The sequence below is a fragment of the Brachyistius frenatus genome, unplaced genomic scaffold, assembly GCF_029030835.1.
Source record: "Brachyistius frenatus isolate BFR_SWC_R1_liver_20210118 unplaced genomic scaffold, ASM2903083v1 Contig_7, whole genome shotgun sequence".
In the NCBI taxonomy this organism is placed as follows: domain Eukaryota; kingdom Metazoa; phylum Chordata; class Actinopteri; family Embiotocidae; genus Brachyistius; species Brachyistius frenatus.
Genome location: NW_027210606.1, coordinates 8427378 through 8448483, shown reverse-complemented (window position 1 = coordinate 8448483; position 21106 = coordinate 8427378). Strand labels below are relative to the sequence as shown.

Sequence of the window (21106 nt, the reverse complement as noted above, 5' to 3'; positions counted from 1 at the left end):
ATAGCTGTATAGGCTAGGCTAACGGGTCCGAAATGAGGACATTGATAGCTTGCCTTCACATGGTCAAACAGGGGTGTAACCGAGGTAATGATCAATCATCGTGACTGCACAAACGTAAGCTCCTGGACGCCAGCGGTAACACGAAGAAGTATTCAGATTACAACGACTATTCCCGTCCCTACATTTCATCCGAATTTTGTCAGGTTTGGATTTATTCAAGGATTTTATTCAAAGATAGCATAAGGCCCCTGTTTTAACTGTTTTATCCCCATTGTTTATTTGCAGGGAGTTTCATGTTTTTCTAACTGTTGGATTTTTGCAAACTTTTATTGTACTGTGCACACCGGGCATCCAGCCAAATATACTGCTCTTTGGACCACCCTGCCTAAATAAAGGCTGAATAAATCAATGAATTTTGTCAGAGTAATGTTAACAATGAAGGCAAAATTAATCCTTTGAAAAAACACTCGATTTAAATTTTTACAAAGACCTGGAAACTTGTTTTCTTTATTTTGTATTTCTCTTTAAAAATAAATATCTGCGACCAAAATATCAACGTAGCTAGATCAAGTAAAAAAAAAAAAAAGCAGCGTGAGCAGCATAAAAAATTAAGAGGGCAAAAATGCCCTAAGAATGTAAAAAGTGAATTATATATTTACAGTAATAGAATTGTCTCCTGCTGTCTCTCACGAATGCAGTTGGTTTTCTATACACATCATAGGATGATGTAACACTTTTCTTTGGAATAGCAATCATAGGGTTTAATTACTCCTATTGGCGACTACTGTGTACGTTTTGATCAGGGCTCTTGTCACCTTGATAACTTAGCACTAATTAGTGCCCTCAACATTTTACAAACAACCCAATTGGGGGCAAAAGTTACCCCTCAAATATGTATTATTTCACTGGCTGTGAGGATGTGGTTTGCTGCTTTGCGAGTAAAAAACAATCTGCAATATCATCATGCAGGAAGGCATCTTATTGGGTTCTGTAAACATTATTAGTATTACTGATGTTGTGATGTGCAAGCAGGAGATTAATGGTGTAGTTTTTTGAGGTGGAAGTAATTTTAACTACTTCACAGTTTCAGTTATAGAGGCATCCTACTTTGCAAGATGATCAAATGTTTTGTGTGTAACACCTTGATCTGCAATGGCATCAAATAAATAATAGAAAGGTGTAAAAAGTACAGTGTCTTCTTCTGTAGAGTTGTTAAAGAAAGGACATGCTAGAGCATGAAAAATGGAAAATGAAAAAATGAGGTGAAGTACAAATGGGACACACACACACAGACATGCAAACATTACTGATATAGTGACAACAAGTCAAAGAGTCACCTCCACCAAATACACAATAAAGTCCAACGGTCACACAGTGTCTCTGAGATAAGAGGCAGAACACACAGACTGGAGAAGAGACAGGAAGCTGCTGCCGCGGCAGAGGCTCGAGTTTAATGACACAACAATCTGAATTAGTTTTAATCAGCAACAACATTTAGTACAACCTAACCTAACCTAATCCTAACATCAGCAGACAATCACCATTCACAGACAGTGCAGTGATCGGCCAACGTCACCATGTATCCACTCTTCTTATAAAAGCAGACAGACAACTCTGATTTATGACACTCGCCGAGGATCCACTTGTTGTTACACTCTGTATTGGCTTTCATTAGCTCTGGGCCCTGGGTTAAACCTTGGCGTTTGGAGCGTGTGTGTGTGTGTGTGTGTGTGTGTGTGTGTGTGTGTGTGTGTGTGTGTGTGTGTGTGTGTGTGTGTGTGTGTGTGTGTGTGTGTGTGTGTGTGTGTGTGTGTGTGTGTGTGTGTGTGTGTGTGTGTGTGTGAGTGTGCGTTTGAGAGCGAATTATCAATAAGGACAGGGCACTGGTCCTAAAAGTTTGTGGCTCTTTCTAAAGAGCTTGCACCAGAGGCTTGCCCTCTAATCACGGATCACACAGTTGCAAGCTAATAGCTAGCTGCTGTGAGAATATAGGCCCAAGCCTTTGACACCACAGAGACACAATGACCTTCCCTGCTTCACTTTGTCATTGGTGAGTAGCTGTCTGACTGTGTTTTGACTGTAAAACACCTGGTTTGAGTGCCAAGTACAATCCTGTGTTCCAGCTGAGTGGCTTCACTTCTACAGCGAGCTTCAGGATTTGTGCTCACCAACTGAGTAAATAGTGCAGTCCCATTCAAATATACAATTCACTGAACAGGTGCAGTCAAAAATTTAATAACTCTGGAGCTATTGAAGTCCAGTGTACACAGAAACCTCCATTAAAGCTGGATTAATTTACACAAGTCCTCCTGAAAGCAAATAAATGTCGAAATGACCAAGCATTTTCAGTTCATATTATAAATTTGCATGTTGCTTTACATTCTGGTTTTGTTCCTTTCGTGTGCAAATGAAAAGCCACACCTGCTCGGACACAAACAGGATACTGACTCTACAGGTCGTCACTCAGGCCAGGCAGCGAAAACATGTCAACATTTTCTAATTCAGATTGTTTGTGCAATTTCTATACAGTAAATGAACACTAAATTTTAAAGCAGTTGGAGGGGAAAACGTGATTTAGACATTGCAATGGGAATATTATCTTCACATTTCGGTTGACAAACATCTGTCTTCTGTCAGAGCTCATGCTGTAGTGTTTCTATCTCGGTTGTATTAAAGCACTGGTTCCCACACTGAGGGCGATCCCTGCCGTGGAGCGAGCTGAAAACACTGCAAAGTCAGCATCTCTACTGAGACTCAAGCTGAATTAATCTGATTCACAAAAAAACAATAAAGAGCGCTCTGATGCCACTAAGATTGTTGGGACTCATGTTAGCCAGATTGATAAAGTAAAACAACATGTTCAGTATAGGATGGTCAGAGGTTTGTAAAGAAAAACAGCTGGTGCTCTCGGAGCAAATATGCCAGTAATTCAAATCCAAAATGTAAAGACCCCTTTCTTGCTCTCAGCTTCAGAGTCACTACAGCAGGAGAGCTGAGTGGTTGTTTGTGCCCAAGAAATATACCATCTTGCCATCAGATTGCCATCTTGCTATTTTGGAGCCAGAAGTGACCAACAGTAGATCTGACTCAATCTGATGGAGAACATCACACCCCGCCTACCTATAGCGGAAACCTGACTGCACCACAGGCCTGTCAATTAAACAGACACATCCAATATCGTTTTTAAGGCCTAATATCTAATCTATCTCTATCGCTATGTAATTAATGATGGAATCCTTTTCGGATGACAGAACTCTAAAAAGAAGGAGGGACTTCAGCAAATGATACCATAATGACTTTAGGAAAAAAATAATTGACTTTGTATTTCATCAGATAAATTGAATGGGAGTCTATGGAGCCAGAGCCTTTTTGGATGCCGCCCCTATGGCCCTCGGTGGTATTGCAGTTTAATGCACTTCCACATTGGCTTCCATTTCCAGACCTGGAGGCTACGTCCACTTTTACATACAATCTATGATTTAAATCCTGGCCTCCTGATCACCCCAACCACCCTGACCAGGCTCTCTACACGGACTTCTGTACTTCATCAAATGACATGCATCTACTATTTACGCAAAGGTGAGACCAATTGTCACACAGACACACTGTCTGCTAGAGAACTGGCACGTGTATCACAAGCTTTGCCGTGATACTGGACTGGTCATTTGATCTATGAATATTCTCTCAATCTACTATCAAGAAAATCTACAATATCCTATTGTATATATTGATATTACGATGGAAAATTACATATAATGTAACTCAAGATTTGACCAACATCTGCGCTGTTCTTCACTCTCTAACTACACAACTACAACAAGAATGAAAGTGTGAAAATAAACGACAAACTGTGAGAGTAAGATTTAATAAAGAACCACACAAGACACAACATGAACAATCATGTTTCAGATCAGAATCTGCTAAACACACAAAGGTGTGACTAAGTACACTGATAAAATCACAGAGTTATTCATCTTTACCAGCACAAGCCCAAACCTGGGACACATGCACATGTGCAGATTTAAAAGTCTATTTCCAGCCAGCAAATCTGTCTCCTCGATTTATTCACCCTGGAGGAATGTTTCTTCTTTCAAACAAGTGTGTTTAAATTTCAGGAAGCAATACAGTCAGGTCAGAGGTGACGGCCTGCTGATTTGTGATGCATTCAAGCAGATCAAAGACAGAGAAGAAATGGTAATCAGAGGCAGGAGGTGATGAGAGGAAAAAAGTATTTGATAAAATGCTCAGTAGTCATTTGGTTGATACATCATGTGATGGTGATCTCACCTCCAGTTGGCTTAAATGTTACATTACTCACATGTTTGCATGCCCATGCAGTGCATCTCTTAACTTTTATGTCTGATTCACACCAATATCAGCATTAACACAGCTGTTTGAAACAATTCCCATTCAGTGACATCACAGCTTTACTTACTTACATCAACTCTGGCAGCGAGTCACAGTTTGTAAAGCCAACACGCTCTGGATTCACATCAGAGAGGCACTCCAAATTACATTTTACCCACTTACAAAGATCAAGAATCACGTGTCAGTTCAAATCTGTTACACACCGAGATGTTTATGTGCACCGCACTCAGCGTTCACACATACAGGTTTACTGTGATGATTGCAGACATAAAGAATGTAATCTTTTACACACACACACGTACAGTACGCACAAATCGACAGCATCCAAGACAACAAACATCTGCAGAGTCTGACGAGCTGGAAATCAAATCAATTCCTTTACCGACTTAGAGTCAGAAGGTTCCTCAAGACACAGAAATACTGCACGCAACACAATATGATCACATCACTGAGAGTGGAGCTGTACTCAGTCAGACCTCAGGTGTTTTCATTTTGTTGAACTGCTCAATAAACGTATCAATAAGTGGAGCTGAAGTAGCTACATATTTATGAATCTGTTGGTACCACCTTGTTTTACAGGGGATGTTATTTCATAGTAATTTCCAACAAAGACAACTGATATGTTTCTGTAATTTCTTAGAAAGATTCCTGGACTGTGTAATTTGACTCCAACGGAGTGTTCTGAAATCACCCCCTTGTCGACTCGTTCTCTAATCTCCACTGTATATAATACACACTAAGTAGTTCACACAGAGGTAAGCAGCAAGATTTAGGTTTCAGACACCATCGTTTTGCGCCATTATCGTCAGCTGTAGAGCCATGCAACATCTTAAACTGAGAGATGTTTCTAATATTTCCCCCCCCCCTTTCCCCCCCAATCATATCGATGATTATAGGATAATTAGTGGAAAAACAGCTCACGTAGTTTAACAGCACTACAAACTACACATTCTCCAAAATGATCATGAAGTTGAATCATCAACTCTCAGTTCCTGAACATTAAAACCTTCATGAAGGGAGGATTTACTGCACCGCTGCCGTTTTGCACTGCATTAGTTTCAGCAAATGTTCCTAAACTAGCAACTGAGTGGGAAAAAAAAAAGCTTTTAGAGGTGAGGTTTAATTGATAATCAAGTAAAGAGCGGGACAAAGCCTCTAACATTAGCCAAAACAATTGACATGGCTCAGGTCAAATGCAGCGGGTGTGAGGGGTACTTGTTCTTACATAACCAGTAACCACAGAAAAAAAGCTTATGTTAGAGGAAAGCAGCAACCAACAGTGACGTCACACACTGGTTTGTGAACTGCCGTCATGAAGCTTCAAGTTCGGACTTTGTCGGATTTTTGGAGCGGTTTGAAGGCAGAAGTGACCATATTCGGACGGTGGTGGATCTGAAAACCCAAGGACCCTATGCCCCGCCCATCAATGGAAGAAACCTGACAGCACCAAAGGCCTGTCAATCACACACGGCCCCAAAAACACCACCTTTTAGGCTAAACCTCTATTTATGACGGGATTATTTTCCGATTTTTTTATTTAAAAAAAAAAATGTATATAACATTTATTTTTATTATTCAAAATGAATAAGAAGGAGTGACTTTAGCTAACAACACTGAAATAACTTGCAGAAAAAACTGTATTGACTTTGTATCTCATGAGCAAAGTTAAATGGGAGTCTATGGAGCTCTTCCGCATCTGCCTCATTTTCAGACCCTGAAGCTACATCCACTTATATAAAATCTTTGTTGGAGCAGATACACTGTTCATATCCATTCATTACACTTTGTTCTTTTTTGTTTTTACAAATGAGACCACCGGATTCACATCATGTTGCCCTTATTATGTAAACACGTATTAAGATGTGCTTAATAACAAATAAGGATTTATTTTTATTATTATTATTATTATTATTGCATTTTTAAGACAGAAATGTCACATTTTGTTACTGGCTGTACTCGTTGTTACATAAATCTGAATACTTATTTTCCTTATTTTTGTACACGTGGCACATTAAATGTTTCCATGTGTTGAAAAAAACAAAAATGAAACAAAAGAAATTGAAGGATGAAAAAAAAAAAAAAATCTTACTCACCTCATTTGAGGTAATTATAATTATGGATCATGTCACAACACAGAGAGCGGTGTGTGTCTCAGGTCGTAGCCTCGGGAGGGTTTCCATTATTTTCTATCAATTACGACTACGCAAAGCTCCTCCGCAGACAGCGAAAAGCTCCTGATACAGTTAAAAAATATTCAGCATCAAAGAGAAGAAGGAAGAGGAGAAAAATGTGCAACAGCACAAACTGAAGCTTGATGTTCTAAAATTAGTTCAAAAGACAATTTCTATTACAGAATGTGTTAAATATATGCATATAAATATTAAATGACAAAATGTCTGAAGGATGATTAATTATTCAGCGAAGGAAATGAGCTTGTCCCTCAGAGCAAAAAAAAAACAAGTTGCAGGGATCCTCATCCCTTCAATGAAAACGGTGTCAAAGAGCTGCAGCAGCTCGAGGTCATCATCTAGTCTATCCATGGTAACTGTAGTCAAGGTGAGTTTCACTTTCTGTGACTCCAGGGGATTAGCCTGCCTTTCTATAGGCTCAGCCTCTCTCTATAAACAATAACCTAGACACAGTACTGCAGCAGTGCACACCCTGTTATCAGGGCTAAGGCAGGCCACTGCTAATCAGATCACGCCCATTAGCTAACTGCATTAACGTGTTGTGATATTCGACATGCAGAGTCTGCAGCTCCCGGCGAGCTAATGCCAGAGTGAGTCTGTGACATCACGCGCGCACACAAAAATACACTTCAAATGAGAACCGTTTAAGAATTGTGCTACAAATGAGCTTAGAAAATATTGTTTGACTCACAGACTCCTACTCAACATGTAGGCAATTCTGATGGAGCAATATTTGAGCTGAATGATGACGTGCTCATGTTTGAGCCAAGGATAACATTTATTATGCCCACCATCTCAGTATGTTAGCATGCAAACATTTTCATACCAGCAGTAACAACAAAGTGCGGCTGAGGCTAATCAGCCTAACAGTCATTTAATCCAAAAATATCGGTGCAACACAGATCACGAGGGATAGCAGTTCATCAAAACATTAATGTCTGAATCAGATTTTATGGCAATCAATCAGCGGTTGAGAAATGTTGTTTAAAAACCAAAAATCCCTGAACAGCTGAACTTCACGTGAAAAAAAAACACACGTGTGACCACGTCCACATGGGAAACATGTAGTTTTGGAACATATTTAATGCTGTAATGTGTGAAGCCCATGTAGATTCCCATGTAAAAACACATCATCATATGTTGCAACACGTGATAAACGTGTGATCACACGTCATCACGTGTCCCATGTGGAAAACATGGGGAACTGGTGTTTTTTCTTTTTCTCAGTGATGCCGTTATGTCAATAGATCACAAATACACTGTTTCGCCCTCAGAGAACTATGAATGTCTGCACAAAATTAGATATTTCAGTCTGTACCAGTGGTGGACTGAAAACAATCCCTACGGCGATGCAAATACTAATAGATGCTCCTGTGACCATATACATACATTGGTACTCTTTGTTCATGCACCCCAGACACTCATTTTAAATCAACATGTAAATCTATCTGTGAAAAGCACTTGTTGAGTCTGATGAACAAATGTACACATTCACCACTTACAGCATTTTTCATGAGCTACAACCGTCAGAGCTACTTTAGACCTCGGCAATCAATATGGTGAACACGCACACAGAGACACATCAGTGGAGGAGGGCATCCACTTGGTTTCATGAATAATGAATCAGACTCTGCTGACCCATCTGCTTTACGATTAAGACCCAACAGGTCACAAGATAAATCTGAGGGGCCATGAAAAGTCAGAGAAGATTTTTTTTTTTCTCTTTTTATGGCCACTGCATTTATGAAATACTGGATAGTTTCATCAGCCTATAAAAGACATTAAAACTTGCACTCTCTCTTTGCGTCAAGTGCTGATGAGTAGGGCCGCCACAATCATGACACTTTACTGAATGATTAAGTGACCTACAATTGTTTGTGATTAAGGTTTTAATTGTCTTTTTCTGTTTACTTTATGCGACTATTATTTTATAAGCCTACACATACACCTCGTGAATTATAAAAGCCATTCATTGGCTGTGGTGTTAGGCTTTGCAAATTAAACCCATGATTTTAATGTCAATATTTTTGCTACTGTCCACAAAGTCTCTTTTGTCCTCCAACAATACAAAAAAAAAATAAGTTCACTGGATGAAATGTTTCTTCATTGCAATGAACATGAGCACTGACTTTGTTTTTAAATGAATCACAAATACATCTTACCGATGGAGTTAATAATAACTTGAGCTCAATATGTGCTTTAATCTGAACCAGAAGTACCCAACAAAAGCACAAATTATTCCTGTTTGAGTAACGTTAACTAAGAACTGAAACGCTCTGCTGTTTAAGGGCATTATTAAAAAACAGGTAAAACAGTACGGTATACTTGTGACCTGTTTTGTTGTAAAATATATGTTGTCAGAAGAATCCAATGGGGCTTGAGCCAAGCACACAAAGAGGGAAGCTGAACGAATCTTTAGTTCTGGTCTTTTTATGGGAGTTATTGACTAAGATGAAAAATACAAAACAATGATAGCCACATTTTTTTTTTAATCAAAAATAACGGTTATTTTAAAAAGATACAACAATTTCATTCAGTAACTGTCAAAGACTGTGACAAATTGGTGATTAGCTGATGCGGTCAGCTCCAACAAGCAGTCAGATTTTAGGCAGTCTGGTTCACTCGGTGTCCTAACACAGCACTGAGGTTTTCGCTTTTCCTGTGGCCTTCAGTTTGTCACCTCCCTGCAGACAGAAAAACTTGTACCAGAGCACTGTGCACACATCTATAGACTCTCTCTCTCTCTCTCTCTATTTTTCAAAAGTAATCCCCTCCCTGTTTGCCTCACGTGGGAGCAGCCCCAGATAATCCTCAAACAGTCGGACAGCTGTCATGTCAGAAACGTGCAGGACAACCTGCAAGTGATGTAACAGTAAAGAGAAGAATACTCAGACTGAATATATAAACAGGTCTTTTTAAGCCCTGGTTTAAAAAGTCATTATGCCTGGCAGTGTGAAAGAGTCTGCCTTGCAGTGACAAGAAACAGCAGGTGCCGGTTTGTTCAGGGGAGCTGGTGGTCTTCAGGACAATAACAGAGAGGTTCTGCGGTCACGTGCAGACTCTCCAGTTACATAAGAGCATTTTAGGATTTTGTGAACCCATTGTCAGGACGAGTACAGTAATCATCTTTAACATCCACTAGCAGATTGTTTCCTAAAGCCAGAGCCGATGCAGATTTTATCCAATTCGGCTGCTGGGCCTGAATATCAAATCATGATCTCCAAATACAACAAGTGTCCCATGATAAATGCACCCAAAATGTAAACATCTGCCTTCTTCAGAAAGAGTGGTGATGATGAGTTGTAATAATCACATAAATCACTGCTTACACTTTTCAAAAATAAGACCAAAGTAAACAGAAGACAAAAACAAAAAAGAGGGTAAATAAGGAAATATGAAGAGCTGAAATTATTCGGAAAATGATTACTATTACTATTAAGTCACTTTTCCGCAAATTACTTGATTCCAGTTTCTCAAATGAGAGGATTCTCTGCTTTTGAGCTTCATAGCACTGTAAACAAAATGAATTTTTTTTTTTTTTTTTTATGTAAACCTGTGGGTTGTATACAACTTTAAGACAACACTTTTGGGCTTTGAAAACTGTGATAAACATTTTTGCTATTTTGTTATGTTCTTTTATACAATTAATAAACAGAATAAATGCCATGTAATGAACAACATTTGCAGTTACAGCCCAAAAGCAGAATCTTTGCCCACATTCCTCTTGACTCTGGTCAGCTTTCTGCTGTTAATAAGAAATATATATAAATATATTTATTGTTGTAGAAAACACTATAAAAACAGAATTTCACAGCTATAAAAATATCATACTTGGCTGAAAGCAAATCAAAAATGTCAACATTGCAGCACATCAGCTGATTTCATGGTCTGATGCTCATCAATAAAGGTCCAATATTGATGCTGTTTTGCCTTCAAATTCATTCAATAAATAACTTAACATGCGTCTATGTAACTTCCCAATTACAAATGAAAAGTGAAATTTAAAGGCAATAAAATGAACCTGTGCTCAGTTAAATACTCAGACATTTTGCTGCCTTATACTTGGTCTGGTATGACCAGGTTGTGGTCGCTCATGTTAGCAAACAGATGTTGCTGACTATTCCACTTCTGCTGCTGTCACACTACATTTAAGAATTTAACGTTATCAGTTGTCGCTGTTCAGCAGCAGATATTCACAGCAAATGTACCTACTCAAGTAAGTTTTTACAAAAAATGCAATTAAAACACTGCATTGTTCTGACATACAGGATTTTTAGACTTTAAGTTTCTGTTAACCGAATAAACCTGAACCAGTTGTTTCACTGACAGGTTGAGAACGGTGGAGTTAAGAGAAAGAGGACACAAGCACCGTGAAATCACTTCGACCCTGCTGGGCAGGGAGGCAGGCCTTCATTAGGTTTAGTGAGGAGTGAACCACAGGGGGAGAGTCTTTTGGCCCCTGGAGGCTTTGTTTTGGAGGTATAGTTATGGCATCATTTATTGACAACATCAGGTTTTTCCACCACTTCACCACCTCAAGGCACAAAGTCTGGTCTGCGATAGCAAAGCAACAGAGGACATGTGAGATGAGCTCATTCAGCTTCAGGTGGTTTCTAACTTGTTACTAAATCAGTGATTTCATCCACAATGAGGGAAGTAGAAATGCATGCATGACACACAAACTTTTGCACGGACAGAGGCACACAAATTTGTAGTGCTGAATGTTCAATTAATGCAATATTCAACCAACAAAACAGTTTGCAGCCTCCGAGAAGTGACAATTCCCTGCTTACCATTGTTTTTTTTGATCATGTAAACTGAACGTCCTACAGATTCAATTATTGGTTTGACAAAAAAAGACAACTAGGCATGTCTCCCTTGGGTTCTATGACCAATTTTTAAACTTAAATAAACTAAACTGAAAAAAAAAAAGTTTAAAAAAAAATCGAGAATAAGGATCCATACAGCCATGTCAGCAGCTCTGTGAAGCTGTTCTTCAACACTTAGTGCTTAGAGATAAATACTAACCACAGCCTCTAGCATGCTCTCAGTGACTATGCTAACATTGCTGATGTTTAGCTGGTATAACATTTACCATTGTCAGTCTTAGTTCAGGACATTTGCATGCTAAGATCTGCCAGTTAGCACTGAACACAGACAAGTACAGCTGAGGTACTAAAAACTTAAATTTTTGACCTGACAATGCTGCTAGAGGATCAGCCATTGGTGTCGTGCTGCCAGAATAATAAATAGTTAATCCTAAAACAAGAGCCAATAAAAACAAATGTAATGGTTAAAACTGTCTCGCTGACATTTAAATGTGTATTGATTGATGGTTCATGAAGTCAGCCTCGTTTTGACCCGCTACCATTTGCCCTGTCAAGTTAGTGCATTACGTGTTAAGACAAAGTCAACACTTCTTGTATTAATTTCAAATTAAAAGCCTTTCAGCGTTTCAGTAGGCAGACATCCTTCATTTCTTATTTTTATTGTTTTACACTTGATGGAACTTTTTGTGACTGAAATTTAAATGAAATCATAAAAAATTATCAAATTAAAGTAATTAAAAACCACATTATCATGTAAACTTGACTCAGTCGGAACAGTGGTTACACAACCTCAAAAACAACAACAACTTGACCATGTGCGTGCGCTCCGATACTTTAACAAATAGCAGCGCTACACCTCTGGGATTAACAATAGATAATCAATCAGTTAGGTCAACCAACGCTGTCAGCACAGAAGCAGTGCAGCGAGCACGGCTACAACTAATGAAGTGATAATAAAAAAATGTAAAAAAGCCCCAATAATCTTAAACAATCTTACGGGATATAAAAATCCTGTGGTGTATGTACTATTCAGTGAAAAGCTACAAAATTCTTCATCCATACACCCACACAAACACAGACCTGAACGTTTAACCTGGTCCTGGTTATATAACGACCCTTTAATGGGTTTCTTCACCTCAGTGTGGATTAACACCTAAAGATCCATCAAAGTGCCACAAACCTGACACATTCTACAAATAAAACACAGAACAGAGCAGAGCGTGAACATTATCTGTGCGTCAGCAGCAGTTAGTGCCTCTGAATCATTTGAAAAAAAATAAAAAATACACCAACAACTACTTCCACTCTCGATAATTATGCAGATTATTTTCTGTATTAATCGTTTCGTCTATTAAAAAGTCAGAAAATAGTCAAAACTGTATTGTTTTGTCAGACCAACAGTCTCAAACTTCGTACATGAACTTGACGAAACAATCTCAGGGACAGTTTAGCAGCTCTACTGAAGCTTCCTATTTCACATGATCTGTATGATCGGACTAAAGAGTCAAGGAAATGTAGGAGGAAGCACTTCCATTTTTACAGAGGACTTTAAGAACTTCTCGTCCATGTAGGCTTAACAGTTCCAAACCCGGTCTTTTATTGAAGATAATGTAATGGTATTAAAAGATTCCAAACTGGACTTCAAGATATTGTGTGTACTGTCAGAGAAGACAAGAAAAACAGCAACTACTTCCATTAGAGAAACTGGAACCAATCATTTTGTTGTATTTTTATTGATAAAACTACTTCTTCTACTACTCAGTAGCAGACACTAGCAGAGTGGAGTGTGATCTCAGAGTATCGACCAGGTTCTGTGGTATAAGGCACAATGTTTGCTTAAGCCTCCTGTTAATTTGCAATCACTTTATTGCACAACAGCAGTTTGACAGGCACACACTGTATTTCCTGAAGGGAATTTCTGCCACTCAGGCCCTCAGGTTCAAGGGCATATTTGATCAAAAACACGCCTTCAATTCACAGCAGTTATTACAGCAGGTAGGACTTTGATGCCTGATTGCAGCAGCAAGTGTATCATTTTAGCAATCTGAGGTGTCAGTGACGTGACATATAGTACAAGTTAAACAGACAAGCACTTCCTTTTTACAATAAAGAGCTAAGTAGAAAGTGAATAGAGCCTCTGCTTCTGATTCTGAAGAAGTGAGCTCCTACACAGCAAACTGCAGAAGTCACAGGTTGGACAAAGAGGGGGAATCTAAGGTATGTGTTAACAGTCTGTGTGATAACATGCCAGCCGTATAGGTTAGCATTTTATGGCCTGACATAAAAGTGCACAACAGATTTCACAAGAGTAGAATTAAACAGAAGAGAGTACAGTGTCTTCAAATACCACAAACGTCTCATTAAAAACTGCCGGGAGTGACGAGATTTCTTTTTTTTCTCCCCAGTTCAAAGCCAGCTACAACAGGTGAGGTTTATTTTTGGTCTGGAGTTTTTTTGTTGAGTGAGGATGTATTGCAATTCCTTAATCTGATGCTTATTATGGCAGGGGTTTGCTCATTAGGTAGATGACAGGAAAACATAGACAAATTTAATGTTGGCAGGACACCTCTCCACACAATACAGCACCAAAAGCCACGACTCATATTGTCACACTTTCTTCTTAAACTCGGCACATTACTTCCTTGTACGGACCAAAACAGCTGTTTAGGTTTGTGAATGAAAAGCTGGTCGTTCAAAAGTATAATACAGCGTGCAGATCATTGGCGACAGACTTTTCCTTTGCCTGCATGAAAATTTGTATTAAACCACAGCAAAGCTGAAGTGTAGTAACTGACCTCTATTTATCTCATGTGCTCTGATTAAACAGCTGATGGGAGAACTTGGTGTATCAGTAAGACATATTAAAGAATACAAAAAAAGTGTTCCTTTTAAAGCTTTCACATTATTTTTTTATTTTTAACAGAAGAGTTCAACATTTGGGGAGATATATTTATTCAGCTTCTTTCTCAGCTTAAAATAAGAAAACACTGACAGCACGCTCTATATGGATTTGAAATACATAGACTGTATATCAAATTGGATGTAGCTTCTAAATGTAAAAGAAATTGGTCAATGTGAAAGTGCCTAGAACTGCAATACCACTGAGGACCACTAGGGGGTCAGCTCCAGAAAGGCTCTGGCTCCATAGACTCCAATTCAGCTTATTTCATGAAATACAAAGTCAATACATTTTTGCTACGAGTTGTGTTGTTAGCTAAAGTTACTCCTTCTTATTAGTTTTATGGCGGTCCATCTGAAAACAATCCCAGCATTAATTTTTTTTTAAAAAAGGTGTGTTTTGGGGGGGGGTGTCAGTATGACTGACAAATCTGTCATGCAGTCAGATTTCCACTCTCGGTGGGCGGGGCGTTGTGTCCTTGGGTTCCAAATCAAGTTAAGTCAGATCTTGATAGGGACGCTGACGTCGGCTCGTCGAGTGTTCAGTCCAGTCTGAAGCTTGAGCTTTTTTTTTTTCAGAGGAACATACATTGACTTCATTATTTGAAACCTTAGTTTAATATGAACATCCAGTATTGGAACATTATATACAGACATAAAATCAGAGGAGTATATCACAGTGGAAGTGATGTACAATTTTGCCGGAGTAGAGTATCCAAATGGCCCAAAGTCCTATTTACCCAAGTGCTCAACGTGGTGAGCATTAGACTCGGGTCATTACACACAAAGCTCTCAAACTGCTTTTTCTTTTGTTTTAAGTTTGTTTACATCCATCCAGACAGAAGTGACTAAAAACAATGGATCTGAACCATCTGTTCCTGGTGATGATGTTTGCTGACATGAAAATGACATAAACTGAAGGAGTGCACTATATTTTGTGTATACTATAGTTGACGGGATATATTTTTAATACAAATTCATCAGCTTATTACTGTGTTGGTTAACTGTTTAGTTTGTAGGGAAGCATAAAAACATGTATCCATCACAGGTTCCCACAAAGTGAGGCCCTCAAATAATCAAACAAAAGGTCCAAAATATTTCATTGACACTGATGCGACATAGTGAAAATCTCACATTTAAAAACTTCAACCAGTTAATTTGTTTGCATCTTTACTTGTTCATTGACGTAAACAATTAACAAATTCTCAATATTCCTAGGGATTGTTTGGGTTTTTTTCAATTAAGAGGTGCAGTGTAATTTATTGTTGTAGTTAACGACTCTTTTCATTTTTTTTAAAATATATGTTGATTATTTTCACATTGAAATAAAAAGTTTAGGTGGTAAAAAACCTAATAATAATGAAAAAAATCTCAAGTTCTTAAGAGTGCAGGCTGTTTTATCCAATATCCAAAAATATTGTGCTCTTTTCATACAAAGCACATTTGCAAGTCAGTTAATGCCATTTTTGCTTGAAAAGTGAGTTTAGAGATTAATCAATTATCAAAAGTGTTGCAGATTAATTTTATATCAATCAGCTCATTAATTGATCAACTAACTTTTCCGGAATACATACAAATATTGTGCAGTGTCAGTAGTTTAGATAGTAGTTTTCTATCACATGGCAAAGGTGCTCCAATTTGTTCGTCAATGAATCGATTTGTCAACGAACAGAAAACTGATCAAAGACCATTTCACTGATCAATATATCGATTTAGTCATTTTTCCAAGCAAAAATTAAGTATTTACTTTATTCCTCTCCAATGACATGGATCTAATGCTTTTCTCTTTCATACATGACTATAAACTGAACATATTTGTGTTTTGGACTGTTGGTTGAATTTAATAGGAAACCGAGTAAATATCAGTTGATATTTTAATATCAAAGTGATAAGGTAAGAAAATCATCAGGAGATTAATCAATAATGAGAATAATCATTAGTTAGTACTTACACATTAAAGTAGCTAAAACCTTCTTTTTTTTTCTGGATCTGAGACATAAACCATGAATCTGTTATCAGGAGTAATTTTATCATCCTCAATGCGATGAATTAATTGACTTATATCATATTGACAAATATTGAAAAATATTATAGATATTTTAATGATTTCCATAACTTATTCTTTACTTTCATATGTATGACAGCAGCTTGTTAATTGTGCTGCTGCCAATCTTGGGCAGGACACGCTTGTGAAAGAGACTTTTATACTCAATGAGACTTTTCCAGGTTAAATGAATTAAAAAAAAAAAAAAAAATTAAATTTAAAAAAATGTAAGCTAAATAAAGTGAATGGCAGTGGTTTTTGTCAGTCAAAACTTTTGGGAACTACCTCTAGAAATATATCATTCAGGGCTTTGTTATATCACATGTGGGGAAGCTTTAGGCATCCTCCACAGGACAGATTAGCTCATAAAGACATTATTATTTCAATTTAGAAAATGAGATCGTTTCAGTCCAGTTTTCCAAATAAAAATTTCGAATCAAATGTTGATTCCAGCTTCTGAGGATTTTGTCTTTGATGAGAGTAAAGTTTTGGGTTGTTTTTCTTTTTTTTTTCTCCACGCTTTCTGTCATTTTATTACTTAAAACAATTTAACTAGTAATCGTGTGCCACAGCCATAATTTGTATCACTTCGGTTCGGGTTATGTAAATAAAGAAAAGATAATCAGCATGTCTGATTCTGATCAGCTTCAGCTCAAACAGCTGTCCACTTCTGTCTCAGATCAAGTGTCTGTGTGCGAGTTAAAAAAAAAAACAACAACAACACACAGAGGTGCTCTGTGAAGCGTGGAGTAAACATATGCATCCTACAGCGTGCAGACAAACGGCGGGGCTGACACTACACACTCGTTTCCAGACCTACGGGCGAGCCGTGTTGGTGTGTCCGCTCAGAGGAGGCTGTGGGGCCGCATGGCTGCAGCTCGGAGCCACGCTGCAAAGTGTGCAGCCCAAAATCCAAACTGTCCGACTCTCACCAACACAGCCAGATTCCCACCACCGAGCCGGGCTACGGATAACAGGAGAGGCGAAGTTAGGACAGGGAGGAACTCACCTTTGAGACGGTCATATGGGGCGAGATGCGGCTGCAGGTGGTGGTTCTTCCTGACGAGGACTCAATGAAGCGGCGGCAGGGGTGGAGGTGGAGGTGGTGGTGGTGGAGCTGCTGCTGCTGCTGCTGCTGGTGCTGCGGTGCTGGAGGGGCTGGTGGAAGGGGAGAACAGACGACTCGTGTTACATCACCGGTGGTGGTTGTATGGCGGTCACTTAAAAGTCATGATGCCCGGGTTAACCTTGAGTCCCGTAGATAAATATAAAAATTTAAAAAATAAATTAAAAAAAATAATAAAAAGCTCCGAGGCAGAACAGTTCCCTCCGTTCCAAACTGCAGCCACCATGAAAAAAAAAAAAAAAAAAAAAAGAAAACAGCCGGTGGAGGAGGAGGAAGAGGAGGAGGAGGGCGGTGGATGAGGAGAGATGCAAGTACAGGATGCGACGATAGACGAGGAGGAGGAAAGAGGGAGGGGCGAGGCCATCCGTGCATACAGTATTAATGAAGGGAGATGGAAAATAATATCATAAAGTGACACAAAGACTGCAGAGGAAACCGGCACGAAACAGATATATGGGCCTTTTGAAAATACAACTCAAACAAGGGTGGATTTAGAGCTCAATACATTAATTCACCAATACCTAAATACAGCTTTGAGGTCGACCTACTTTTCTTATTAGTATTTAGTAGTGGTATTTTCTATTTATGGTACCTCATGCTGGATACTGGACTTTTCACATTTCTACATTTTATCTGACAACTTCAGTTACTTTAGTCACAAAATAAACATGACCAGCCCATAAAATGTAATTCATTCTGTTTTAACGAGCCACACCTTACAAACAATCTGAAGTTTATAGGTTCATGCATCAGGAAAATAAGGATGTACAGTAATATATGTAATGATTATAGAAAAAGGGGACTTTCTGCAAAATTATTTTAATGTGGGTTCAACTTTAATACAACCCTGTTTCCAAAATCTGAACCGTGATCACAGACGATGGTTTTCTGAGGTGTTTTTGAGCCCATGTAGTGATTTCCACTACAGATTTATGTCTGGTTTTACTACAGTACCGCCTGAAGGCCTGAAGATCACAGCCGCCCAATATTGGTTTTCGTCCTTGTACAGAGATTTCTCCAGATTCTCTGAATGTTTTAATGATATTATTGACCATAGATGATTGTTCGTAAATTCTTTGCAATTTTATGTTGAAGAACCTTATTTTTAATTGTCTTGCCTTTCACACAAGTGATGAACCTCTCCCCATCTTCACTGCTCAGAGAGTCTGCCTCTGGGGTATTCTTTTTATACCCAATCATGTCACTGCTCCGTTGCTGGTTAACCAAATTAGTTGTAGGATGTTCAATCAGATTTGTTTCAACATTTCATTTGTTGTGTTTGTTCTATTTTCAAAAAGATATGGTTTGCATGATTTGCAAATCGTCGCACTCTGTTTCTATTTACTTTTTAAAGAGCGTCCCAACTAATTTGGAAACAGGGTTGTAGTTTACATTGTTGTACAATGAAGTTGTATGGCTGGCACCACGATACTGAGTGTCTCCTCTGCTAATTCTGTGTCTCAATAGCTATGTCTTTCCAAGCCTGTCATGTGCAGTACCTGCAAATTTAGTACAAATTTTTAGATGGAATAAAAACCATACCAAAACAATTTGTTTTGATGCCTTATTTGTTTAAGAGTTTTTCTTTCTAAAGCATTATTCTATGAAATCACGTCAACGCCCTCGTAAAGCGACTTTTAGAAGCTCTCTCTCAAGAAAACCTCGCAGACATGGCGCATATTCCTAAAATAAATCCATGTTGTTGCCAAATGACATGCAACCCAGGACCACAGGACGGTGGCTGGTTTAAATTGCTCTATAAGTAAACTGAGGCTGTCATGTACAGTCTTCTCTGTCAAAGCTGACAGAGAACAGTGGTCACAATGTGGCACAGAGAAGAAGAAAAAAAAATAAATAAATAAAAGAGACGATGAGACATCAATGGAGGTCCACAGATCCGTTTTGCTGCGGGGGCTTGAAGCGAGTGCGACTGGTGAAAAATGTGGTCAGCGGAGAGTCTGTTGTTTTAGTCTCACCCGTGATGCGTATCACTGTATTTACATGAAAACTATAGGCTGAGTGTATGCTGGGCCTTTGACGTCTGTTTACTGCTCTTCAACCAACTTAACGAAAGAGCAACATTCACTGCGTGCGTCATAAATACAAATGAACATCTGCAGAAACCGTGTGCCTGTTCCCGTTTTTAGTTTTCTTTTCAGCAGCATAAATCACTGCCGCGGTTTTAAATGTAAATAATATTCTAAAGAACATACAGTATGACGTGTTGTGGCTGAGGTTTGGTGCACGTCTTCATTTCAAGGGGTTTGTTGCCACCCAGTGTCGAAACGCAGCTGTTGCAAGAGGATTCGTGGACACGAATGTACTTTGCATGCAGTACTACCTCCTTACATAAGTCTGACACGTTCAGTTATTTAAATTTTTATATTATAGGAGAAAAACTATCTGTAAACAAGCAATAGTTGATAACTTCCCTTGTAGAGAGTGACTTGTACCTGAAGCGCTGTTTTTCTTTTATATTAATCTCAACATCTCACACAATACAGTACAATTTCAATACAGTTTCACATCTTGACTTGTTTTTCTTGTCCAGTTATTGCAAAATACAGCAACATGTACATATGAGTGAGGGCAGCCCACAGGGTGTGGGCATTCATCATTGTGGAATATTTGATTTAATACTTAGGTCCATATTGACACCATTTTTAAAGCCTCTATCTGTAAGCGATAATAAAAAAAAAAAGACCCAAAGACTTTAATCTGCTGTGTATAAACTCGAGATTTTCTGTCTGCAAGCCAACATGTTTGCTCGGTTAACAAATTTTAACAAAACTTTGGTCCACTGTCCCATTTGAGCATCTTTTAAGGATACATCTACAAAGGGTCTCCTTTAAGAGTAGAGAACACAGATGTTCTTTTTGATATTAATCCACCATTACATGTGCCATGTCCCAACCCCAAACTGATTTAGATAGTTGTTGTTTTAAGTATGTTTTAAGCCTTATTCTTGTTTGCCTTTATTACCACATGAACTTGAGGTTGATTTATCCAGCATATCTGCAGACATCTTTGGCTAACATCTTGACCTTGGTAAGACAATGCCAGATGTTTTGAACATTAGTTAGATTTGGGATGGTGCCTCATATATTGACCTTTGGGATAATAACTTTAAAAAACAACTTATTGTCACAACAAACCATGTTCTTTTTTTTTACAGCGTGTAAAACCAGAGGAATCTGTTCCTGGCTGGATCCAAGAGCTGCAGAGCCAGAGGTGTAAATCCAAGTGCGTCACAAGGCAAGGCGGTGCGCGACCATCGAACCGAGCTGCTTCCAAGTGTTTTCTGGTGTAGTTTACCAAACAAAGTGTGAACTTCTTCAAGTGTAAAACTAACGCAAGTGTCGTCATAATTGTAGATTTGTTTCTCCGAGATGAGAAATTGCCGACTGTGATACAACAGTGGCTCTGAAAACACGGGTTTGTTTATCTGGGCAGCTTCGTGCTTTAACTGGATGACTAGGAACGTAAAGGAGGCAAACATGTAGAGATTTAGTTGTTTTAATTAGTCATTTTGTCAACATACTTTACAGCAAAAAGGTCAAAGTATCCTAAATATTGATCCTAAAAAGAGACTTAGGTGCACTACTTGATGAACATAAATGATATTGAAGCAGCTTCAATTCTTTAATAATTT

General features: G+C 38.5%; 1 protein-coding gene across 1 annotated transcript in view; it reads right to left on the bottom strand.

Moving 5' to 3' along the window:
* Window positions 1-17627, bottom strand: part of coro2aa (coronin 2Aa) — a 44309-nt gene extending 26682 nt beyond the window's left edge. Inside the window, exon 1 of the mRNA XM_069689335.1 lies at window positions 17338-17627. Coding sequence (XP_069545436.1) covers window positions 17338-17352 — 15 coding nt within the window. The 5' untranslated portion in view covers window positions 17353-17627. The remainder of the gene's footprint in view (window positions 1-17337) is intronic.
* Between the last annotated feature and the right edge of the window lie 3479 nt (window positions 17628-21106).